Source organism: Triturus cristatus, chromosome 6 (assembly GCF_964204655.1).
Source record: "Triturus cristatus chromosome 6, aTriCri1.1, whole genome shotgun sequence".
In the NCBI taxonomy this organism is placed as follows: domain Eukaryota; kingdom Metazoa; phylum Chordata; class Amphibia; order Caudata; family Salamandridae; genus Triturus; species Triturus cristatus.
This window is the reverse complement of record NC_140589.1, coordinates 822276087-822301092: the sequence shown is the minus strand read 5'-3', so window position 1 is coordinate 822301092 and position 25006 is coordinate 822276087. Positions and strand designations below refer to the sequence as shown.

General features: G+C 42.0%; 1 protein-coding gene across 1 annotated transcript in view; it reads left to right on the top strand.

Annotated features, from left to right (window-relative positions):
• The window catches only part of ACTN2 (actinin alpha 2), a 266246-nt gene that overhangs the window by 223535 nt on the left and 17705 nt on the right, over window positions 1-25006 (top strand). The window contains exons 16-20 of the mRNA XM_085611425.1: window positions 180-314; window positions 4806-4985; window positions 6085-6231; window positions 21356-21421; window positions 22452-22610. Coding sequence (XP_085467551.1) covers window positions 180-314; window positions 4806-4985; window positions 6085-6231; window positions 21356-21421; window positions 22452-22610 — 687 coding nt within the window. The remainder of the gene's footprint in view (window positions 1-179; window positions 315-4805; window positions 4986-6084; window positions 6232-21355; window positions 21422-22451; window positions 22611-25006) is intronic.

Genomic DNA, 25006 nt, shown 5'->3' with positions numbered 1-25006 from the left:
CAGTCTAATGTCTAAAGAGTCCTGGTGCAGGCATTGCTGGGGATTTTAGGATGTGCTTATATGCCTCTGTAACAGTAGGATGGTAAACGACCCTGTAGCGTGGCAACCAACCATCAGGAAAAAAGTGGGGATTCAGACGATGACTGGTTTTGTGAATACTTTCATTTATCCAATGACAGGTAAAGAAGCTAGTGCCACTAAGAGATCAGTCGATGCAGGAGGAACTCAACCGCCAGCATGGCAACGAACGCCTTCGTCGCCAGTTTGCTGCTCAGGCTAACGCAATCGGACCCTGGATCCAGAACAAAATGGAGGTAATCACGTATTCACGTCTTTTGTTGTTCACTACCATAGGCCCTAGTCAATAAGTGGGTGCCATTTTGTCTGTCGTTAAATGTTCGTTTGTTGAGGTTTTGCATTTATGTAACAACATAAACAATGAGTCATTGATGGGACTCGATTTGCACCTCTATTTTACTATGTCACATCTAATTGAGAGTGATAGATCGTTTCTGACTGCATTGGCATTCTCAGTATATTATCCAAAGGTTAAGTAACTCGTTAGAGAAAGCAGTAACACAGAAACACATCTACCAGCCAACTAGTATCAGTGTTTGAAATTCACACAGAGGTCGATGACTGACTGTGCGGGAGTATGAGGTATACTCCCAGAATCTGCAAATATTCTGCAGCGCATAGAGGTAACAAAGTGGCAAATCGTGCGTTCTTCCTTTGTTATACTTTGGTTTTGCGTGACTTTAACTTAACACATGCATAAGCACAGTCTCCACATAAACTCTTCTACATGCCGTAGGGACTACAGCTTACTCTGACAGCTCATGTGCTTCCTACACTCCATCTTTCGCCCAAAATCTTAATAGTTGGATAAGAATCTCATAATAACTACTCATTAAATTATCCTTTTTGGTAAAGAAAGGGCTCATTATTTCCTAGTAATTATGTGTTTTCGGTATTGACATATTGCCAAAATAATACTTGTTATATGTCATATTATATATGTATCTTGCAAATATAACTTTGATTATATGTTATTTGTTCTGGTAGTCAATGTAACATTTATTATATCTTGTAGGTATTGGTATTGAATTAATATAACTAAACTCCTTGTTGTTACACCTATGACGTTCTACCAATATTAAGATTACGCTACTTGTAAAATATGCGTAGTCGATGGAAATGGTGAAACACTAATAACTTCTCAAATGCCTCCTGGTTCCAAGTGAAATTGTGATGGTCAAAACATTGCAATTTTTATGAGTGTTTTATCATCGATATAGCTTTCTTGATGTGTTTTTATGGGGAGTGGGAGAGTATGATGTCTCAAACTGTTTCCTTCCCAGTCTTTCTTTAAATGGAGGACGATAACCTGTCTCTTCCTGTCCCCCAAAATCAATTTTCCGTGCTTGCTTTTCACGTATGTCTTTTAATATTTTTCCGCTTTTTTTTTTGCACATACGAAGCAATTTGCACTCATGCCGCTCGCGAACTTGGCTAAAAAATCGTAAATCAGTGCTGTTCTTTCAATGCTGTTTTTTTTAATGCAGTGGGGGTCGGAATAACCCTCTTAGGGTTATAGCCAGAGCTATTCTGAGTCTGTACATCTGTTTCTTTGACTGACAGTATCCAGACCCAGTGATGTGTTCCACTATAACCAAGATATACATATTAAGGCTGTTGGAGGAGCCAAGGGCAGAGCAAGAAGGAATGTAGATTGGGCCTGAATGGGTACCAGCATGTCTCCAACAAGATCTGCAGGCAGACTAAGCATTCAAACTTATTTTGTGTTCATGCACATCCCTGAGCTAAAATTAAACATTGCGGATACTGCTAGTGGGTCTAATAGTCACAGTCCCTGGGAGCGCCCTGAGGACACAAAGGGTGAAAGGTCCTCTCAGAGGACACCTTTCCTACCACACAAGGTCTCCATGCATACCACATGTAAGCCCAAATACACACTATACATTCAAGTGGAAGAGAAGGACCCCATTTATGGAAGTCTGAATGGATTTTTCCTAGAGAAGGTCAGTAGGTTACTCTTACAGGGGTGCAGATAGGTGAGCTTGTACCCCTTAAATGAATCTCACTTGCCACCAACTGCAGTCTCTGCATCACCTAGTGAGGGGGCTGCAGCTATAATGTACTAAGGATGTGGGCACACTTTGTTTACACTTCAAGTCCAGCAGGGGTTTGTTCATTGTTGATGAGTAACACAGAACCACGTGTAAACCCTGTAATAGGTCAACAATTTAAGCTCATAGGCAGGAAAGTGCAGCGTCATTCAGAAAGAGCAGAAAAGCACTGCTGACCCAACAATCTGAGGGCTTTACTACACTATACTAAGGGTGTGAATGTTTTATAAAAGTGTTTGTGGAATGTATGGGTTATGTTTTTGACATTGGTCAGTTAAGAAAGCTCATTCCAGGATGAGCTGAGATGGAGTCATCATGTTCTAGTTACAGGGTAACCTGGAACAAGGCTTGAGCCTACTAGTTGGTTACCTGTTACTTGTAACCTGATGTGCAATGAATGTAAAAAGATATATATATATATATATATATATATATATATATATATATATTATCTGCTCGGTCGCCAGTAGATAGTTATAGTTAGGACCAAGTTTCCATAGAAAATCTGAAAATTCTATTTTGAATAACTTTGGCGCCGGTTGACAAATCCTCGCGAAATTTTCAAAACTAATGGGGCGCTCCGTTCAGCTCCTACCCTGAAAGTCTCGGGGTGATTCGTCAAACGGGAGCCGAGAAAAAAGGGGGGTCCCAAAACGCGTTTTCCCCATGCATTTTTCCATAGGACCTTTAGTTGAAGGTACAGCCCGAACGGCTGAACAGAATTACTTGAAATTTGGCAGAGAGGTAGTCCTCAGGTCAGGGAAGTGCCTTTTGCAGGTCTGGTGTCAATCTGTTCAGTAGTCCCTGAGAAATTAGCATTTAAAAGCATATAAATATCTATAAGCGCGCACCGTGCGAGCACCCTAACGTGCTCAAGCGTAATTCTGATTGGTGGTTACATGTTAGTCAACGTTCAAATCGGTCGAAATCAGGAAGTGTCGGCTGCCATTTTGTTTGTTTTCAGTGCGAGAGTGAAAAAGGAAGGTGGCGAACGTGAAAAGGGGGCAGGGTAGAGAATTCCTGACCCCCTAGCCTTTGTCAGGGGGTCCCTGAAGGACCCCGAAGGCAGAATTTTTTTTTTACATTTTTTTTTTTAAAAACTCGCGGGGGTGCGCGCACGGTGAAACCCCCCCCCCCCAAAAAAAAATTTAATACGTAGTTTATTGTAAAATGAATATATATAAAAAATAATAATACATAAATAAATTAGCATTTAAAAAACTGTACAAATTCACTGAAAAAAACATAGGTTTCACACACGTTATAGTTAGGAATTAGCATTTAAAAAACCTTGCAAATTCACTTAAAAAACCATAGGTTTCACACATGTTATAGTTAGCTGGACATTTCACTCGTAAAAAACCATTGAAATTCCCCCATTATAGTTAGTTCAAATAACTATAACTCGATCGACCGCCACTCTATCACAAGGAAGATGTCATCAGTGATGTCACTGACCATGTCATAAGTAATGTAATATGTGACATCATCAGCAGTGGATTGCGGTCGCGCGAGTTATAGTTATCTGAACTAACTATAACGGGGGAATTTCAATGGTTTTTTACGAGTGAAATGTCCAGCTAACTATAACATGTGTGAAACCTATGGTTTTTTAAGTGAATATATATATATATATATATATATATATATATATATATATATATATATATATATATATATATATATATATATATATATATATTATATTTACCAACTGCTGCTTGGACCACCTCATCTTAACATGGATGCCATATTCCTATTTGGACATCTAATTAGCAACAAAGAAGTTGGTAAGGTCTGTGATTGAAATTGACATTAAGGTGATCCATTTGGGGATGTCGTCAGGTGAGATTGTCATCATGGGGGTAAGTTGCTTGGTAGTGTTTATGTAGGGCTCAGCCGCGGTCCTTGCAGGTAACGGCGGTGGGGCTGGGTAAGGAGGGATTTCGAGGGATGAGGCTGAGGGAAAATTAAATAAATAATTAATTTTCCCTTGGCATCGTCCCTCGAAATCCCCCCTTACCTGGCCCCACCGCTGTCACCTGCACGGACCGCGGCTGGTAGTGCTTGCTAATGGCTGTATTGTGAGTTAGGAATCTGTAGAAAGCATTGCACTTGTTGAATGACTTAGTTATCAGCTTCTGTGGTAGTTGGTATGGAGTAGGCAGCTCTAGCTGTGTTAATTACGTTTTTGCTTAATGAGTGGAGTGTTTTCAGTTAGTTCGATGTGGAGTTCAGCTTTGCACCATTTACTTATTGCTTACTGATTTAGTACTTACCGCTGTTGGATTCTAGGTTGTGTGAGATTGGGGAGGGCTTGTGTGTTAAATTACAGCTCTAGGGGGCTGTGTGTTGATGCTGTTTGGAAAATTGAGAAAGCCTAGCAGGATGTTGCCAGTGGATTCAGTTGTGGTCTCCATAGTGCAGAGGTGCAGTTTGAGCACAATAATGGGACGACCTTGGTGGAGCAGGACTGCTGCCCAGAAGGGGTGCAGATGAATATCTAGATAGCAAATTGATCTGTCGAATGACACTAGGAAGAGGCTTTCAAGGGCTGGAATGGAGCTAATAATCTGGTCCAGAAAGTTTCCTTTTCAAAATGTGTATCACCGGGGTGATTTTTCTCACAATGTTTTTGTGTTTAATTTTTATCAGGAGGTCGCCCGTAGCACTGTTACAATTGGTGGACCCCTGGAGGATCAGATGAACCAGCTGAAGCAGCATGAACACAATATCGTCAGTTACAAGTTAAATATTGACAAGTTGGAAGGAGATCACCAGCTTATACAAGAGTCCCTTGTTTTCGATAACAAGCACACCAATTATTCAATGGAGGTAAGCAGTGACCATAGGGCTTTGCATATGATTAGACAGCTGGGTTAGAGAATGTGCAGGCCTCCGACACTCTTGAAAGTACAGACTGAGGCCGCTCCAACCAATCCTGGTGCTACTCACATGCTGGTGAGATGCAGTGCCAGGATTGGTTATGGGATCTGGCTGGGTCCCGTGGAAAAGAGATGACCGGTGGAGGAGGACGTCTCATTATGCCCATTCAACATTTCCAGTGATTTTCACATACTGTCTGTGCACTTCAACCTATTTTTAAAAAACTAGAGTAAATATGCTGATTTTATGTGAAAATTTCCAAACGTTCTCAAGAAGCTGTGGTGCATTTACAATTTAAACCTAATTGCTTGGCCATAAACCGGCACATTATTCACTGGCAGAAAATGTACTGCTTTAGATGCACTATCAGAAAACATTTTTCTTCGTAGATGTAGGTGCGTATGTCATAAAATATCTCTTAATCCCATAAAAGAAGTACCTTAACAAAAACAGGAGTCAGAAGCTTGCCAATTGGAGAGCCTCAATTTTTGGGTGAATCTGCAGCTACTTCTAGGCACTGATCACACACTCACTGGGCTACAAAACTTAAACTGTTGATGGGAAATTATCTACTGGGCCATTGCCAGGACCAGCATTAATGCAAGTGCATTGCCTACAGCAGCAAAGATTTATCAATGACAATGGTGCATCAGGAAAACAAAACAATTATGCTATAAAACATTTCTTAATACAATAAAAGAAGTACCTTAATAAAAATAGTAGGCATAAGCTTGCCAATTGTAGAGCTGATTTGTTTTGTGAATCTGCACCTACTTCTAGGCACTGATCACACACTCACTGGGCTAAAAATATTAAATGTTTGAAGGGAAATGATCTATTGGGCCTTTTCAGGAACCAACATTAATGCAAGTGCATTGAAATGACAATGGTGGATCAGGAAAACAACAAAAATAGTTAACATGTTTTCATCCTTCCATACGAGTGTCTTCTGTGACTTGCTGTGGTTCTCCAACTATTTGTTATATCCACTAATATCATGCCTTTATTAGCTGATCACTGAATTAATGGCTGTTTCTTCTTCCCACAGCACATCCGGGTTGGGTGGGAACTGCTCCTCACTACCATCGCCAGGACCATCAATGAGATTGAGACACAGATCCTAACGAGAGACGCCAAGGGCATCACCCAGCAGCAAATGAATGAATTCCGGTCCTCCTTCAACCACTTTGACAGGGTACAGTACTCACACATTTTCCTACACCAGGTGGAAGCCCCCAGAGGGACGCCTTCTTTCAGTTTGCTCAGCTCTTTCATTATGCAATGTTAAAGCTTAGTCAGAACCTTAGAGTTATAGGTGAGCTATCAATGTCTTGCCCTAACTGCCTGAAATCCAAATTCACATTTTATATATGGGTGACCCCAAAGAGCAAATGCCTTTCAAGCATTAAACCTTTACATATAATTCTGAAAAGTTTTTCTTATAGGTAGTCATCAATGATTCCAATAATGATGTTCTTTCTCCTGATATGTCTTTATTACTCAGTCATCAAAAACATTCCAATCACTAATTGTTGTGAAAATGGCTAAAGTCAACACCTTTCAGAGCATATTGCTGCTTCTTCAGGGCTAGATTAAGGTTTAGGCTATACTGTATAGTCCACTAATTCTATATTACATTCCTACATCATTCCATGATTAACCGTTGCTAATTATATGTTATTATCCTTTCAGGGAATTATTGTTTAATGATATGCTAAATTGTACATTATGTGGGTACTGTCATCGAAAAGTGCTGGTCTCATTTCCTGAGCATTACTCCAGAGAGGCAACATTGAATTGTGAAATGTGTGTTGGCACTTTCTCTGTTCCCCTGAATCTGTATTTGCAATGTGTACTTGTTATGCACCTTGATCACCTCTCACTGAAGAAAGTCAGACAGGTCTAGTATTCACAACAATATGAAAGAAAATTCTAAGTTTGCTTCTTTAAGAACTGCTGTGCCAGTTATTTTAATCCTAGGCCGAACAAACGATTAAGTATCAAACTTCAATGATATTGACACCAGATATAGAATGCGGAGACTGGCTCAGGCAATTTAATATGCTTATAACGCTGGCAATTAAGAAAGATGTTTGGCAATATTTTCTGTTCATTATAAATCTGCTGATTCAGGAATATGAAAGAGAGGGGGACAGCTGATTTGCTAAAAAGCTTGTAGGAGACTGTGCTGAGGGCAGGGGTGGTAAAAGCTTTACTGGCCACATTCTGTCGATTTTTAAAGCTGTTACTTGCCCATTCACCTTACTAAGCCACTTTACTATTAATTTTGCTTCCTCTCTTGATGCTCCTCCACTTGCCCAGGCCTTTAATGTTGGTGTTGGCATGTAGTAGTGGTTAATATCCTCAATGCCCTAAGCAGAGATCAATAATGTTTAAGTGTTTGTTGGGTAGTGAATTGAAATGCTGAGCTAATTACAGGTGGATATGTACAACTCTAATATGTCTCATGTTTTGGGTGGTTTGAAATGCATGGAGACCTCACAGTACAGAGAACATCTAACCTGGCCAAAACTAGCTGTACTCCTCAAAACGCTGGCTCTCTTTTGCCTCTGCTAATTAGTACTGTAATCTTCCCTGATTGTCAGAATTATTTGCAACTAACACTTTTTTAATTACTTTCCTTTCTAAATTCTTTGTGTGTCACCCATAACATACTAATAGACTGAGTCTGGGGAGCTGCGGCCTGAAGAATTTAAAGCCTGCCTCATCAGTCTGGGACAGGTTGGAAATGACCAGCAGGTAGTGCACATGGGATACTTTTGCAAATGGATTCCATGCTCTTTGTATTGTTACTTTAAACCAGGCACCTCTATCCTGGCCTTTCCTCCTCCTTCCTATCAACATCCTTCAAAACTTTTTTCATGTGATTCTGCACTGAACAGATCAGTAGTAGGAAAACTTACTCAAAGATTTGCTGTTTACCTACTGGTCATCTTTATGACTTTGCTTACCTTCCTTATGCCATAACTTACATAATTTCAGGCATGTCTACCTCCCCAAAGCAACACATGACTTAGCTAACCACAGAAAAGAAAAATGTACCCCTCCTTCCCTCACACCACTCACCTTTCCCTAGGAACTGTCCTCTAAAACAGACCATAAATGGAAAGAATCTTCTCACCTCATCCAGCACTGTGGACCAAGGCTGGAGAATAAGAGAGGGAGGAAGGGAAGGAAATACTGGGACAAGGAAGGTTAATCAGATTAATGAAGACATGAAGATTACCAGTAAATAATCAGCACCTTACCTCTTGAAACCTCCTCATTCTAGTCATTACACAATTTGAGGATATACTAAAGCAGTAGGAACCCAACCTGTTCCCTCGAAAGACACAGACTTTATGTATTACAGAAAATGCATTAAAAGAGAATTTAGAAAGGAATCACCTCTGATAGGACCTTGGCCCTAAACTCCAGGGATTCGTTGTTGCTGTGGGAAATGATTGCAGAAAGGATTGCTCAATTGACAGTGTGACAAATATCACTTTTGAATGTACACCCTGCCTCTGCCCAAGGGTGGAATGACCTTACACTGTACCAGCTAGAGAGGCTCTCTAAGATTCATAAGAAAAATAAATTGCAGACGTCATTCAGAAACTGAGGGAAGAAGCTGAAGCATGCACCCATGCTGAAGAAACACCAGTGTTCAAGAGAGAATCACAGAGATGATAACTAGCAGAAGTAGAAATGTAAATCTGAATTGCTCTGGTGACTGAAGTAGATGTAAAGATTCCACCCCCTTGTGAAGAAAAATTCAGAAAGAAATAAGCGAGAGTAGTTTCATGCTCTTGGTGCATTGTAGATAGTACATTAGGAATCAGGAACACAGAAACAAAATTAGTTGGTCTGGAAAGACTGGCACGTAGAGGAAGACTCCTACAAAGCCTCAAGAGTTAAAGATAGATCCCCAAAAAGAAGCAACAGGTCTGAAAGCAGGATGTTGCAGTGCAGATACTTGTAACAAATGACCACTTTGCCTCTCTGTGGTGGAAAGCCCACGTCACCAAACGCAGAAGGACTTAACACAGACCTAGATCAAAACCATCTTCCAGAAACTGAAGAATCCACAAGGTTCAAAGCTACAGGGATCCAAAGAATAGTTCTGAGAAAGAAGACCAATGCTTTTAATATGATTTTATAGTTTTAGCTCTTGACAGAAGCATCCAAACTTGAAGAGAAACCTAATTGCTATAACTCTCATGTCTCAAGCATCGAGCTGACAGGCAGAGGCTGTGATAGAAAATTAGAGAGAGAAGGATTCTCAGAAGTGGGATAGGTTTCAGAAGAAAGATCCATTCTGGAGGCAACTGTTAGGATGTGAAGCAGAGGAAACCAGTTCATTCAGTGGCGAGCGAGGAAAGACATACATTAGCAGAAGAGTCATTTCATAAGGCTGTAGTCAAATATAGGATAGAGCATCAGCCAAGCAAAACCACAACATGAAGTGCAAACAAAGAAGAAGTGCATTTTGGGCGTTTTCAAAGAGGTTTGCTGGAGTATTCCAATATTGCTGTGATATGCTTGAGAGAGACAGAAGTTGTTCTTTGTTTACATGGTCTGCTTCCACATTGTCTATCCTTGGATATGGGAATCTGACGGAACAAAAATATATTGTTCTGTTTAACAACCTATCTGGAAGCCAAAGAGTTCAGAGACTGAGACCCCATACCTAACTTTCTTTTATAGAAGACTATATGACTGTATTGTCTGTATCTTTCATAATCACCTTACTCTTCTCAATTAGAGCAAACCAGAGGAGATCAAAATGCCGTGCTGCTCATTCACTCCAATTGAAAGATTGAAACCCTTCAATGGAAATCAAACTTTTTGTGCTGTGAAAAATACCAAAGTATCCCCCACCCCATTTCTCCGACATCTGTCACAATAGGCCTAGGGAGGAAGAAAGGAACCCTTTTTTGTGATTTGATAGACTGTTTCAAAATGTTCCTTATGATCTCTGGACTTGAGTTCCTGGGATGATCTGCTCCAAAAATTTGCACCGGCGTGCTTAGGTGTAGACTATTCTAAGACTCCTTAATCACACAGGAGAATTGTGAAACGAGAAACCACCAATCCAAAATGGCTATATCCAGACCACAAAGCATTACTATTTGCCTGCTGCAGGCAAAAACTCACTGGTTCACACTTGAATGTGATCCCTGGTTGGTGCTGTCTCTTGAGCCAATAATATAGACAGTCAATGAAAGAGCTTGGATGCTTTCAGAATGGGAAGAGACACAAATTCTAAGTGAGCCAGGAATCTTGTCTAGTGAAGTCAGGCAGTACTTATTTTGACTGATCAGAAAGCTGTGGTGGGTTAAGAGATGACACTGCTACTTTGTCTGTTGTGGAGAGTAAATTATCCAATCATCCAGATAGGTATGAATTAGAACACATAGATTAACAAGAATATCCACCATCAGTGATATTACCATGGAGAATTTCTTGGAGAGTGTGAGTCCCAAAGGTAATATTTGGGACAGCCAGTGGTACCCTTGAATGTCATCTCTAATGTGCTGGATGGATATCTAAATGTAAGTAAGCATCCTGAAGGTCAATGGCTGCTGTGAACTCTTCTGGAGAGACCAAATGAATGATTCTTTGAAGGGTCTCTATCTTAAAATGTATTACCTTTAAATAAAAGTTTAGAATGATTAGATTGAGGATCAGCTGATACTTCTGACATGATTTTAATATCTTATGCGTTCAGGAGTAATCCTCTGACCCACCGCTAATGGTGGGACTGGGATCACTACATTCTTCTCCACTAAATCTGCTACTCCCTGAATAGAGCCAAATGTTTTCATGAATCCAGAGGCCAAGGAGCTGGGATCTGGTTGCCTCACATTGAATTCAGACAATAGCCTTTGCTGAATGATCTCTTGAACCCAAGAGTTGGAAATTGATTTCTCCCAGTGGTGATTGAAAAGAGAAAGCGTACCTCATCCCAGTACATCCTACAGGCAGTGGTTGCATTGTCAGGACTCCTGCCTGGATTTAGTGCCGGGAAATGCAGAGCAGGGGGCTCCTTTGGGACAAAAGAAATTCTGGAATCGCCTCCTGTTGGAAGATTAGTAGAAATAGAAATGCATACATCTTTGACTTGGGATGACTGACGGAAAGACTCAACTGACTTATGCTGTCTTATGAAAATCTGGTTATGCTTTTGTTTTTTAAAAAGTGACAAATGAGCTTCTCTAATCTCCAAAAAAGATATCTTCAAGAGAGCTACTTTCTGAGTGCCATGTGCCTATCAGTCTTTCAGATTAATTTGTCTTCAGCGTGGCACATTAGACCTAGAGGCAAATGGAAATGCTTTTGAATATCACAAGTCACATTGGACAGAAATTGGCCTTAACCTCAATGTTTATTAGGAGTCCTTCAAGGACCTCAGAGACAATGTTAATGCTTGAAAAGTCTTGGCTAGATATTGTGATGGGTAAACTTCATCAACACTTGTGTTAGTGTTAGATTCAAACCAGCATAGCTTTTCGTTAGAGTAGCCTCCACTCTCTGATGAACAGGTCCCAACACTAACACATTCTGTGTTACCTCTGAGGATTGGCTCATCGAGGTTGCCAACATGGGGTCAAAAGTCAAAATTGAAGAATGACCCATTTCCCTTTTAGCCAAAGGGAACAGTTTTCTGAGAAACCTAGGCAAAGCTACTTTGATAGGATCTCTCCACCCTATCATAATTAGGTACTAGATTTCTCTGTCAATCCGCGGTCTGTGACAACGCAAAACCTGGAACTGTTGAAACATCCCCAAAATGGAATTGAAAGGTCATCTTCTACTGTTAATTGGAGATTCTCGTTTAAATAAAGAAAAATGGCAGGCAGTTCTGACCATTGTACACAATTAACTTTGTCTGGGTAAGGCACTAATCCTCATCATGTTGTTCAGAAGGCCGAGATGACCTAGAGTAAGGAGAAGAGTCATCTGATGAAGAGTCTGACACAGGAGAAGGAAAGGGATTTTTGTAAACTACACATAGTGCTTAACCGGACCCCCTCGCTCTCTGCAGGGCCACAGAAAGGAATTTGTTAAGAGCCTGTATTTGAGACTCTGATCTGGCAGGAGCTTCAGTTGCCATCATGCGCCATTTCCTTTCTTTATCTTCGGCAGAAGAATAGTGAAACCTAGCAGTGTGTTTCCCTTGCTGCATGAACACAACAACACAAAGAAACCAAAGCTGTATTCTACATGTACATAAGATTACAAACAAGATCGAAGGTGGCGGAAGCAAACGCCTGTGATCAAAAGCTGTCTGTGAATCCTCAGGGCAAGTAAAATTGAGCAATAAAAAGGACTTTGTTGCAAAAGGCATAACTCATACAAGAAATGCTGTCAGTTTTCAATTGCCACTGATAAGAATAGAGCTAATTACCCATAAATGCTTGTAGACAGGTGGGGTAAAACCTAAAACTAATAGTGAGGTCCTTAAAGCAAAGTAAGATCGAATTGCTAGCTGATCAAGCAGGTGTAAGAGCAAGAAAATTGCTGACCTCACACCTTTGTATCTGTTAGTCTGTGAGTCTAGATCTGAACAACTACAGCACAATCATATTTCTCCCATGTCCTTCCCCCAACTGGTCCTTAAAAAGGTCAGTAAGGAAGGTAACAAATGGTAAAGAAACTCCATTCCCCATGGGGGTCTCTTGACCTCTCTCCTATGAACTCCAAATCCTTTATGGAGCACTGAACCCACTGTGCAGATTCACAAATGATATCGTGTTAAAAAAATAAAGGCCCATAACTCCCAATCCAAGGTGACAGATATTCAGTAATAAGAGGTCAGACTCAAAGCTCCTTTGACCAAGATATGAAAAATGCAGCCTTACTTATTGACCACAAAGAAGATTTTGATTGTGAAGGCCTTGCAGTTAATATGGACACCATACTACTTTGACTAGGCCCTTGTACACCCTGAAGAACCCTTCTCTGCTTCTCCTTCCAGCCTATTCTTTACATACTCTAGAGTGGCTGTTGGTGAAACGATTCCCCACGAAGGTAGCCCAGCACAACTTGAGCTTCCATGGACTTTCTTAAGAACGTCTTACATAGGAAGCCCATGCTACGCTATAGAGAGGATCCCCTTTGTCATGCATCAACAAGATCCTGGGAAACAGAAAAATACAAAGGATTAACTACAAAGAACCGATGCCCTACCACAACCAAGTTAACATCAGCAGGGACTCATACAAAACAACAGGAGCAGGTGAGGTGAACCTTCACATTTGAGGCCTTTGCTAATAGACTGGGCCTAGGGGCAAGGGTGCAGATGTAAGGGAAGAATGATACTTTTTCTGTATCTGGATCATGGGTTGCCTATGAAAGATAGACAAACCTCAAATTATGTAAGGACTGGGACACGGAAGGGATGAGGAGATAATGCACTTTTTAAACCTTAAATTAAAAGAGACTCAACTCAATAGAGCTCAAATAAAAAAGTACATAATGCCCATCAAAAGGGACAAGCATTATTTGGTGTGATTTTGGGTAGATTTTTGGCTATTTTGAGCTGGTGTGATGTTTTTGTTTTTTTATTCTATATTGCAATCATATGCCACAAAAAAAGAAAACAAGCCCCGGCCCGAATGTGCCCCTGCAATAAAACATTTAAAATGAAAAAATTAACCATTGATTAATTGCAACTAGGAGTGCTTGGTATCAGGTAGGTGGACCCAGACCTGGTATTGAAATCATTTTAATTGAAAGGATATGCCACAAAAAAATAGAAGAAAATGTCCCTTCTTTAAGGTGGGTGAGCATCTGCATGGAAACGAATAAAAAATACAAATGATAAAAGTAAGTGCGTATAAATTTATTAGAACAATATGTGTGCACAGATATAGTAGTTCTTGTTAGTTTTAATGCACAATCAAGGACATTTGATATGTATTTACAAAAAGAAACGGTGCTATTGGCTTTGAATTACTTAAACCTGAATAAATAGTTTAAACACCCATGGACGGCTAAAAAGTATCAAAATAAATGGTAAAGAATGGATAAAAAAAACACTGGCTACGCTAGGTATTGGACCACCAACCCTGAAAAGTAATTCCTTTCAAGCAGATGTGCATGTGTGATCAGAAAGATGCTGCCACTCGCAGTGCAAGAGAGTTAATGGCTGAAGTGGGCTGGCCTATTTCCCCATACTGTATGCTGGGGTGGAGGAAAACAAATTGTGAATGACAGATGAATAGGCTAACGGATGATGAGGGTTGACCTAAGCCCCTTTTTATTATGTCTGCATATATTAATGAATTTTAATACATGTGCCTGGTTAAACAGCTAAAGCAATGGCTACAACTAGATGTATAGGCCAAACCTAAAGTAAACAGAAGCAAGAGAATTTAGCTGGTGAAAGACACAAATAATACACCATAAAATTAACAGAGGCCTCCAAGCACAAAGATGGCCAAAGGCTGTCCACACCACACGAAATGTCACTCAAATACTTCTTGACCACAGCTTTATTATAGAGAAAGAAAATAAAGGACCAAATATGTAAGCATGAGAAGTGCAGCCAGGGGATGCGTTGCAGAGAACGTGTGTGCACCAGACTGGCTCTGTGGGTTCAATGCTTGCTGTGGAGTTTTGTGAGCAGGTCACAGAATCGAAGTCCATCTGCCCTAAGGCTCCTTTTGTCCTTCTAATAATTAATAGATAGAGCACCAGGTGCATTAAAAAATGTGTACAACTTAAACAGCACAGAAAGCAGGTTGTGTACTTTATAAAGCGTCAATATTTCACTGCAGTAACAAGAAAACATTAATTGATATGCCAGGTTCATTAGCTAGTTTTTTAAATAACAACACTTTCAGCTGATACAGCATTATAGCTAGTTAACAATAATGTTATTTTCAGCGCCTTTGCATTTAATTTGGACATATATGCATTTTTATTGCAAGGACTTAAGGGTGCATAAGATACCCAGTTAGGCGCAAAGACAGTATCTAACAATAAATAAATGAATTTAATTAACATTTAAATCTGATAGAAACTTCTAGCCACATATTCCTTACCGTCGAATATTGCCCAAGCATCAGACTGGATCCAGAAACATTTCAAACATACCTCTGCGTATGTGCCTTCGGTCGGCTCTGTGTCATCCTAGCCAGAAGCAGCATGCTCGGGCCTATATAAACGCAACCCCAGTATGCTAAGTTCAGTTCTTTTCTTTACGTGCCAGTCAGTGCTGATCCGGAGAGAGCTACCTCCATTCACTTTTTGACTTACCTTTTTTGATGTTTTATTCAAGCTTTTTATGGGATATTGTCTCCTAGTGTGTCAGGGACATCCCCCCAAAAATACTGTGTTTTAAGTCCTGTGGTGCCTGTCACCTTTTTTTTTTCTTTGGTGTTTGGAGCCGGACCATGACTCCAAGACCGTTGAGAACTGCTGTGCCATGCAACCGAAGGTGTTGCAGGAGCCGTCACTGAGGCTCCTGGTTTCCTGACGGTGTAAGACTCCACGACATTTGAGATCCTAATTGTGTTGAAAGTCCCTGGACCATTCGTGGATCCGCTCTTGACGTTCGTTTTCGCAGTCGAGTCGGGTAAGTCCCACAAAAAACTCCACCTCTAAAGTCAACCTTGGCACGTTCCATATCACACCACTGGATAGGGAATTCAATAGGCTGGACAATTTTGATAAGAGGATGTTCTCTTCGCCAGCCTGCCACTGCTGTTGGTGAATACTACATGCTTTTTGGGCTGATACACCCACACTGTTTGGAACTCAGTTGTGCTAGTGCTGCCCATGGTCTCGGAGAAGGGCTGAGCAATCCTGACCCAGACTATTGCTGATGGCATGGATGCAGCGAAGTTGACCATATGCTGAAGATTGGATGTGATCCACTTGCTAGGCAGAGCGATTGAGCCATCAGTGGCACTCAGACGCCACACCTGGGTAAGATCTACTAGCTTTTTAGGGGATGTACAGGCTTTCCTCATGGACATGCCCTTTGATGGCACTAGTCTGTTTGGCGACAAGGCAGATTCTGCAGTTGAGCACTTTTAGGACAGCAGGTCAACCTCCTGCTTCCTTGGACTCTCCATGACTCCTTGCCAGCCCCAGTCTGCCTTTTGCCTGTTCCATGGCTTCAGAAGAGGCTACCAGCCACGTCCATTCCCACCCAGCCACTTAGGCTAACAGGCTCCCCAGTCTTTTCATGGCTGAGGACTAGGCTCCCTTAGACGCTGTGGGAGAACCAGCCAGAGGTCAACCCAGTCTGCCATCACCCTGGTATCACCAACCTCCAAACTCATTATGTTGCCCTCCTATCATTTAAGATGCTCACATTGGCTCAGGTTCTGTCTGCTCTGGATCCCAGAGACTGGATGATAGAGTCGAACTTGGTGGATGCCTATTTCCATATTCCCATCTTGCCTGCCCACAGATGGTACCTACGGTTCATAGTGTGTCACTAGCACTTTCCGTTTGCATTGCTTCCTTTGGCCTCTCCAGCATCCCTCGGGTGTTTACCAAGGTGGTGGTGGTGGCTGCAGCATATCTGCAGAGGTCAGGGGTTCCACTCTTCCCCTACCGCGATGATTGTCTGTTGAAGGCAGGCTCGACCCAGGCAGTCGTCTTCTTCCCCCAGACTACAGCAGTCCTCCTGCACTCACTGGGGTTGACTATAAACATGCCAAAGTCACACTTGATTCCTTTATAGACACACCCTTTCATTTAAGCTATTCTGGATACAACGCAGTTCCCAGTTATGCTCTGGAATGGCTAGTCCAGGATATTCAGCCTCTATCCTGGATTTCAGTGAGGCTGCTCACCCTCATGCACGCTGAAGTTTCAATGGCAACTCTCTCTCTGAGATGCTTTTCATCTTGAGTTGAGCTCAGGTCTCCAGTATGCCTTTACTTCAATGCCACTCTTTGGAAGAGTTCTCAAAATGATCTGGAATGAGTGGGCCCATGTCATTCTTGTGACGCCTGATTGGGCACTGAGAATTTGGTATTCAAACTCCTGAGCCTAAGCATTGGTCCTTAGATTAGGCTGCCCTTTCTGGAGGATGTATTGCCACAGCAGCAGGGCGGGGTCCTGTACCCAAACCTGCGCATGCTCTACCTTCATGCGTGGAGATTGAGCGATGACAACTGACAGTCTTTGATGTTCCTCTAGAAATCTGTGGTGTTACTCTGTCAGCCAGGTGTTCCTCAACAAAGACAGTATGCACTTCATGGTGGGACAAATTTGTGGCATGGTGCACCTAAAAACAGGCCGATACCCTTTCCGCACCTTTATTCCAGGTGCTGTTGTTCATTTTCTCTTTAGCCTCTCTTAGCCCAGCAAGGCTTTTCTTTGGGCACCGTTAAAGTGTTTCTTTTAGCTATCTCTTCTTTCCTGAGGTTGCCGGATCATCACTCCCTGTTCAACTCACCTGTTGTGACTTGTTTCTTGAAAGGACTCCGACATCTGTTCCTACCAAAACCCTTCATTATGCACCAATGGGACCTACATTTTGTCCTGAAATTCTGGATGTGCTTGTTATTCGAGCCCATGGATTACTGTCCACTACATCTATTAAACATCAAAACAGCTTTCCTGGTGGCCATAACATTGTCCAGGAAGGTCAGTGAACTGCAAGCACGATCCATCCACCTTCCCTTACACGTTTATTTCCCAAACAAACTGGTCCTTCCTGAGATCACGTGCCTCCTTTTTAGGTCTCGCCTAGCGTTGGCACGTGTATGCGCTGCTCGCTTTGCGAGACATGCAGTATACACTATAGCGTTGAAGCTTTGCCCACTCTCCGCCCATGTTTTGGATTGGCTTAGATCCTAAATGCTGCCTTCTGATTGGTTTTAGGCTTGTTAGTCCCTCCTCCTGGAGGCCATGATGTGATTTGTATCCTTCCCTGACTATTGGCCCCTTTACTCCAACACTATTTTCTTCCCTGTGTTACCCCCACCCACTCCCGCAGTCCGTGACTTCTTGCACCCCCCTCTCACCCTCCCACGCCTGTTTGTGTCTTCTTGGACGCCCGCCTTCCCCTTTCCAATGCAATCGGTCTTGTGTAAATACGAGTCCTATTGCATTGCAAATGCTTGTTTGTCGTGGGATTGGCTGGGTGATCGCACTCTTTTTTTATCTTGCGCGATATTTGCTATGCTGTCCTCGAGGTCAGGAAATGCGCTCAATCTCAGTGCGCATGAAAATGAAAGCTGCAGCACAGTGCTCCTGAAGTAACAGAAGCTGCGGACGTAAACATAATTTCGTTGGTTCAGTGAATGAAAGCCAGCGCTTTCTATTTTTTAAAGCATTTGTTAATAGTCAAGTATTGTGTACTGTTATTATTGTATTACAGCTAACACAGCCCTTGTATTCCGACAGTTGTTTATGACATCAAAACAGCTTGCAGAATCTCTGAGCAGCTCACAGCAGGCTATGCACTGAACATCCTTGTAATGAGCCGCATTGTCTCGGGGTCATGCTGACTCTGCCTTAAAATCCCAACCCTACCACCACCGCCATGATTGCCTTCCATTTCTCACACAGCGTGGATCAAAATCCTCCATGCCGCACCGGAGCGTCTTGTAACGCAGCCGTATGCCAGAACGGCGGGACGTCCACACATAAATGTAAACAGACCCGCGGGAGTGGCGGGAGGATGTTCCGCCAGAGTCTCAAGCAACGAGATCCGCACATAAGGGGTGCGGGACAAGCAGAGAAATTTGGTATGCACAGATAGGTCGAGCGTGTGCATCACCTGTTGCTTTTGTTCTGTTTATTATAGGTAGGAAAAGTGCAGCAGGATTTTGAACAAAATATGAATAGTTCAGCAGCTGTCGTGGCTATTGTAGATGAATAGCCAAAATGCTAATTTGCATTTCAGAAGTATCCCATTAGCATAAAATGAACTTTGAATCAATTTAGGGCTGGCTCTCTGTCTACCTGTAATGGATGTAATAGTGCCGAAGACTTCCACTTCTTGAGCTTAACCGCATGAATGAACACTCTCTGGGCTTGCAGAACAGCTTCAAATTGACGTGCACTTGTATCTGCCCTGGCACAACCTTTTAAATCGGACATGAGAGGCCTCTCAAGCTGCTCAGAAAAGAAGACAGGGACACGTCAATTAACTAGAGCGTTGGGCGTACAGCCGCAGCATGGCATTTGGCACATGTTAAGTAGGAAAGATTAATCTTCCTTTTCTGAATGACAGTTATAACATGGCGGTACGTGTTCTGTGTCGGTTGCTGGGCACGCAAGTTACCGCAGTTTAACCCCATTTTCAAAATCACCTTAACAGTTTTTGCTTTATTTATGCATGAAGATTTGTCACACAGTATTTACAGACATGGCGAATTATGCTTCTCACGTCACAGTGAGTTTGTTGATAAACATTTGTCGTAGATTGAGCTATTGTTCCTGCTATAAGCAGATACATTCGTATAAGGGGGAACATGTATATCACACCACAAGATACATGAGTAAGACAATATCATAATTGCTCCTTCTATGCACATATAGGCGCATATATAAAGGACTTCAAGCCTGCTACCAAACGTTTAAGAAATGTCATGAAAAATGTGCAACCTTCATTAAGATAAATGTGCACATCCTACCCTGTAAATATTGCTGCTTCTAGGCGCATATCGGAAATTATATAGAGGGGTTTTCTCCAGCATGTGTTCCCATACCTGGCGTGTCACGCAGTTTGGTTCTTACTTTCCCTCCATGTTAAAGAACAGTAGATGTTTCAGCATCCAGGCTAATGTGCTGCATAGCTAAATACATATAAGGTCCCAAAGGCGAGACCGGTTGCATTGCAAATGCTTGTTACCAAAGGTGATCACACCCTACCACATAGGCTAGAACATCACACTACCTACTTTCTTTGCTCTGCCTCATACTTCTAAGGAAAAGGAGAGACTCCACCATCTGGACCCAAAAAGAGCCTTGTCATTCTAAATTGATCATACAAAAGCGTACTAGGTGGCCGATCAACTCTTCATTTGGTACGTTGGGGGCAAACGAAGCTCATGCAGAAACTGACCATCTCATGATGGATGGTACGCTGCAATAAAATATGCTACGCACTGGCCAAGAAGCAACCCCTTGTGGTCTTGGGTGCTCATTTCACAAGAGCCAAGGCTGTGACCACTGCATCAGCTCGCGGAGTCCTGATCCTGGACATCAGGCAGCAGCGTGCATGTCTCTGCACATTTTCACCAACCACTACTGCCTGGACAGTCAGGTCTTTCATCACAGGCACTTTGCCCGTTCAGTCGTCCAGGACTTCCTGATCTAAATCATTTCGCGGACCCTTCTCCGGTGAGGTATTGCTTGGGTATCTGTTCTAAGGCAAGGAATCTGCTCTAGAAAGTCTCTATAAGATGAACTAGTTACTTAACTTCAGTAATGCCTTATGTGAAGAGACTCTATCTAGCTGCATATTCCTTACCGACACTCCCATCCACCCTTCTCTGCGTATGGATTCCTCTCTGTAGGGTGACCCCTTTGAAGTCCCTGGTGCGGGAACACTGGTACATCAGCATACTTTGTGGCTCTGTGCTTCTGGTGTGGAAATGTTGCGAAAAGTAACTAATGCCAACGCACTGGGATGGGGCTACATAGGCCCGTGAATGTACCTTCCAGCGCGGATGATGAGGTACTGCTCGAAAAGTTTCCAGATCCAGTCCGATGCCTGGGGAATATTCTAAGGTAAGGAATCTGCGGCTAGGTGAAAGTCTCCACCAGATAAGTTGTTACCGAAGGTAAGTATCTTGTTTTTCATGTTGCCAAGCAGGCTTGATAAAAGTTAAAAACTTAATAAAAGCAACTTTAGCAATGTGAAATTTGGGTAAAGAAGTTAGTCTCATAATAGTGCTACCTGATAAGTCAGGAAACAATTTTTTGCAATCAAAGCCCTTTTTTACGGCTACCTGAAATTTTAAGCTGGCTATAAAGTTTCAAATTAGTGCACATCACAGTGATGCATCACTGCAAATCATCTTATATTGTTTTTTTGCTGGAAGACTTTGTCACTAAACGTTTGTTTTCTTGCCTTTCTATTCCTTTATTTGTGCCTGTCTCTGTCTGTTGGTATTTTTTACCGTTATACGTTTGTTTGCCCATCTGTCTGGCCTCTCCATGTGTTAGCTGCTTGTTTTTCATTCCTCCGACATCAACATCGCCTTTTTTGACCGTTGTTCATCGTTGCATGGACTCAATCTTCTCCTGACCCTTCGTGGGTGTGGTGGTGGTCTCTTCTTGCACCTGTTGCCGATACCTCTACTTTCTCTATGCCCATCAATGTGTCTGACAAACAGAAGAAGAATGGGCTGATGGACCACGATGATTTCAGAGCATGCCTCATTTCAATGGGCTATGACCTGGTATGACAATATGTTAAAATGTGTTCTTGACTTGTACTTTTTGCATGTCCATGGTGTTTACTTTGGATTTCTATCCTTGACTTCTGATATAGCCGTACATTTTGTATTGGGTTCTTCCCTTGGTTGTGAACGGTACATATCGATTTCACCACTGTGGCTGTTGGTCAACTATAAACATAGAGAATTGACCCCAACATATATAATCAGAAAAAATATAATGGGAAACAGAGTAAATGTCATAATTTTTACATTGTTAAACATTATCAACATATTAAACTATTTTCCCCTTCGTGGACAACCTAAAATGTTACTTACTATTTGGAAATTGTTAAAACGTGCAACTTAGTTGCAGTATATTTTATAACTCTTCTGATGTTTGAATCTGGTACAAATGAGCCCAGTAGAGAAAAATTTTGTTGTAACTGAGAACATAAAACATAAATGCTATCATTTGGGGTTCAAAAAGAGTACACAAATAGCATTTGCACATTTGCAAAAAGGTAAAACTGAATTCATAAATTAATGTTTAAAATGCAGGTATATAATTTTATTTATTTTAGGGCATTTTAGTATATGACTTTTAGCTTTAGGTAATCTTTAATATTTATTTAGAGCCACAAAAAATGGCTGATTTTGCGTAAAAATTTTTGAAACACTTTTGCATGGTTATACACTGTGGGACCTTACTTACCAAAGTTCTGAGAAAGCCCATGAGCATTATCAATCTAAGCTGGGTAAAGTAATGTCCGAGTTAATTGACAAGCACACTACTTTTGGCAGGTGCTTAATAACTACTTCTACCTAGTTGCAGTTCTGTGGTGCAATGTCGGCGTGGCACTATTTCTCTTCAAGCCAAGGAGCTACATTAGTGGTGAATGTACACAGTCTACCAAAACACCATAACATGGCACTTTTTTTTACAAATAACACCTCGCCCTGCACTTACAATTATTCTCCTCTGTTGTTTAGCCACAGTAGAGCATTAAAGGGCCTTTCACAAGCATTCTTTTGCCTTTATTCCATTCCCCAGGGCGAGGCGGAATTTGCACGGATTATGGTCCTGGTTGACCCCAATGGCACCGGAACGGTTTCCTTCCAGTCCTTCATTGATTTCATGACACGGGAGACTGCTGATACTGACACAGCCGAGCAGGTCATCGCTTCCTTCAGAATCCTAGCAGCAGATAAGGTCAGTTGTTTAATTCTGTATGCTTTGGTGTAACATTGTGTGTGTGTGTGTGTGTGTGTGTGGGCGTGTGTGCTCTGCATAGACACACAGCTTTGTGTGCAGGGGTACCAGTGAAAAAGGGACAATGTAATTCCTACATTTATATTACAGAATGGTAGTGCTAGTACTTTGCCTTCAGTCGATATGCCTAGTACACAAGTTTTTTTGTTCATTGTAATAAATAATACTATCAACAGCTCTTGCGTCCATGCAGTGGCGTCGCAAAGGTGCCATATGTCCCAATTCAAAATAGAACAAGCATTTACAATGCAACGGTCTCGGCATTGTTAAAGTTAGAGCTATTGGCATTGCTCATGACAATGCCGTTTCTTTAAATGTTTTAAAAGCAAAAAACATAAACAAAAATGTCATGAGCAATGCCAATAGCTCTAACTTTACCAATGCCGAGACCATTGCATTGTAAATGCTGCAACCCCAATTTGTCAATTAGCAATCTGTGGGTGATGAGACAAAATATTATCAATTGAGTTTAGTATGAATTGCCTAAAACAAAACAAAGAAAGACTTTGCACATTGGGTGATCATTAAGTGAGGGAGAAGCCCAATGCTAGTATCACAGACCCCCTCAATGCCTTATAATTCAAAAAATGTCTTGCATTCTCCAACTAACCAAATGAATATACTTGAATAGTCTAAGCTTAAGCACATGCTTCTCAGTTAATGCACTCCACCTGCCTCCCTATGTGGGTATCTGTGCCCTCGTATCAATAGTGAGTGTTGCAAAGGGAACGGTGTCAGCTTTTTTGAAACACTGCTTAAACAAATACGAGTAACCAAATAAACAAGACGCGTGGCCGTGAGACGTGCTCTGTGGTGGGGGAGGGGCGGAGAGGTGCTGCGATGAAAGCCAGATGGGAGAGTAAAGCCAAAAGGACCGAGGAACACAGGAGGGTGGCAAGACATGCACGAAGAAAGCCAGGGCGCTGAAAGCTGGTGGCTAGTGTGCACCTTACATTTCTGCCATTTCCTTATGAGAACAAGTGCTTGTTTCTGAGAAGTGCCGGTACTCTCCAATTAAAAGTATTATGTCTCTCTTGAGAAGTGCCAGCACTCTCCAATTAAAAGTATTCCATCTCGGAAGCTCCTAATCAGAGAAAAGGCATTAGAACAAACACACTATGGAACATAGTGCTGTCCTTTGGCTACACTCTGCTGCAATGAATACGTCTTGGAGGTACTGCAAACAGTACAAAATCACATTTCAGCATTTCTTTCCACCAAAGAGGAGAAAGTCAGCCAAAAGGCTAACTGCCTGGAAAACAGCTCTGGCTCGCGCCTGCCAAAGAATGAAGGAACAGAAGCGGAAGTGGGGCCTGGCAGGGCCTCACTGTGCTGTGCATCTGAATCTCAAACAGGACAGACAGGCGCGCTGTGGGGGCTGGCCACTGTCTGGAGACTTGCCGTAGAACTAAATCATGAGCATTTACCAAACATCGAATTTACTTGAAAACATATTTTCAGAAAGAAGTTTCAGGGTATTTTAAAGAACAAACTTGGTTAGCAATTTATACAATAAATGACATTTGAATATGGCATGAGTCAATTGAGACTGCTGGTTATGTCAGGTTCACAGGCAGCAATGGTAAAGCGCTCTCTATCTTTACCCCTTCATCTAGCTTGCTCTTCCCCGATGCTACTAATTCGAGCATTAACAGTTTTCTCACTCTGGGCACAGGTTACCTGCCCGTAAACACGTTTCAGCACACATGCGGCATACCAAAACACCCATTTTGCGAGTGTCTTCTTTTTGAGTTTAGATTGCATTTATATAGCGCCCAGCCGCCCACTACCCCAGACGAGGCGTCGTTGTGTGCACGAGCACTCTAGCCTTTCTGCAGAGCCCGGTGTAAATCAACATGTGTGTGTTTCTCTAACCCGCACACACTGGGATGTGACCCCTGTGACACAGAATGCCCCGCTGTACCTTGGTGGTAGATTTGCACCATAGATATCCCCAGTAATACTAAGTGTGTCTGTAAACGCCGACAGCCTAAACACGGGCGGTAGTCATGTTTGCACGTCCACGGTGTGAAGCAGACGGAGTGAATCAAGGTTGCATCAAACTTGGTACAGGGGAATCATTTTCATTACTTAGTAACAAAAAAAATAAAATGAGGCCGTGGAGAGTGGGTGGACTAAGAAATACAGGAGATGAAAGCAATGCTGGTGTTGTAACAGAATAAAAACGGCTCTGAAACACGGTCCACTTAAATGATCAGTCTGTTAAAGTGTTAACATCAACACCCTGATCACAATTAAGTTCCAGAGCAATGTGTGCGGTTAGTTTGAATGAACAGACATAAAATGAAACATCGGAACAAAAAAAACACTCCAGC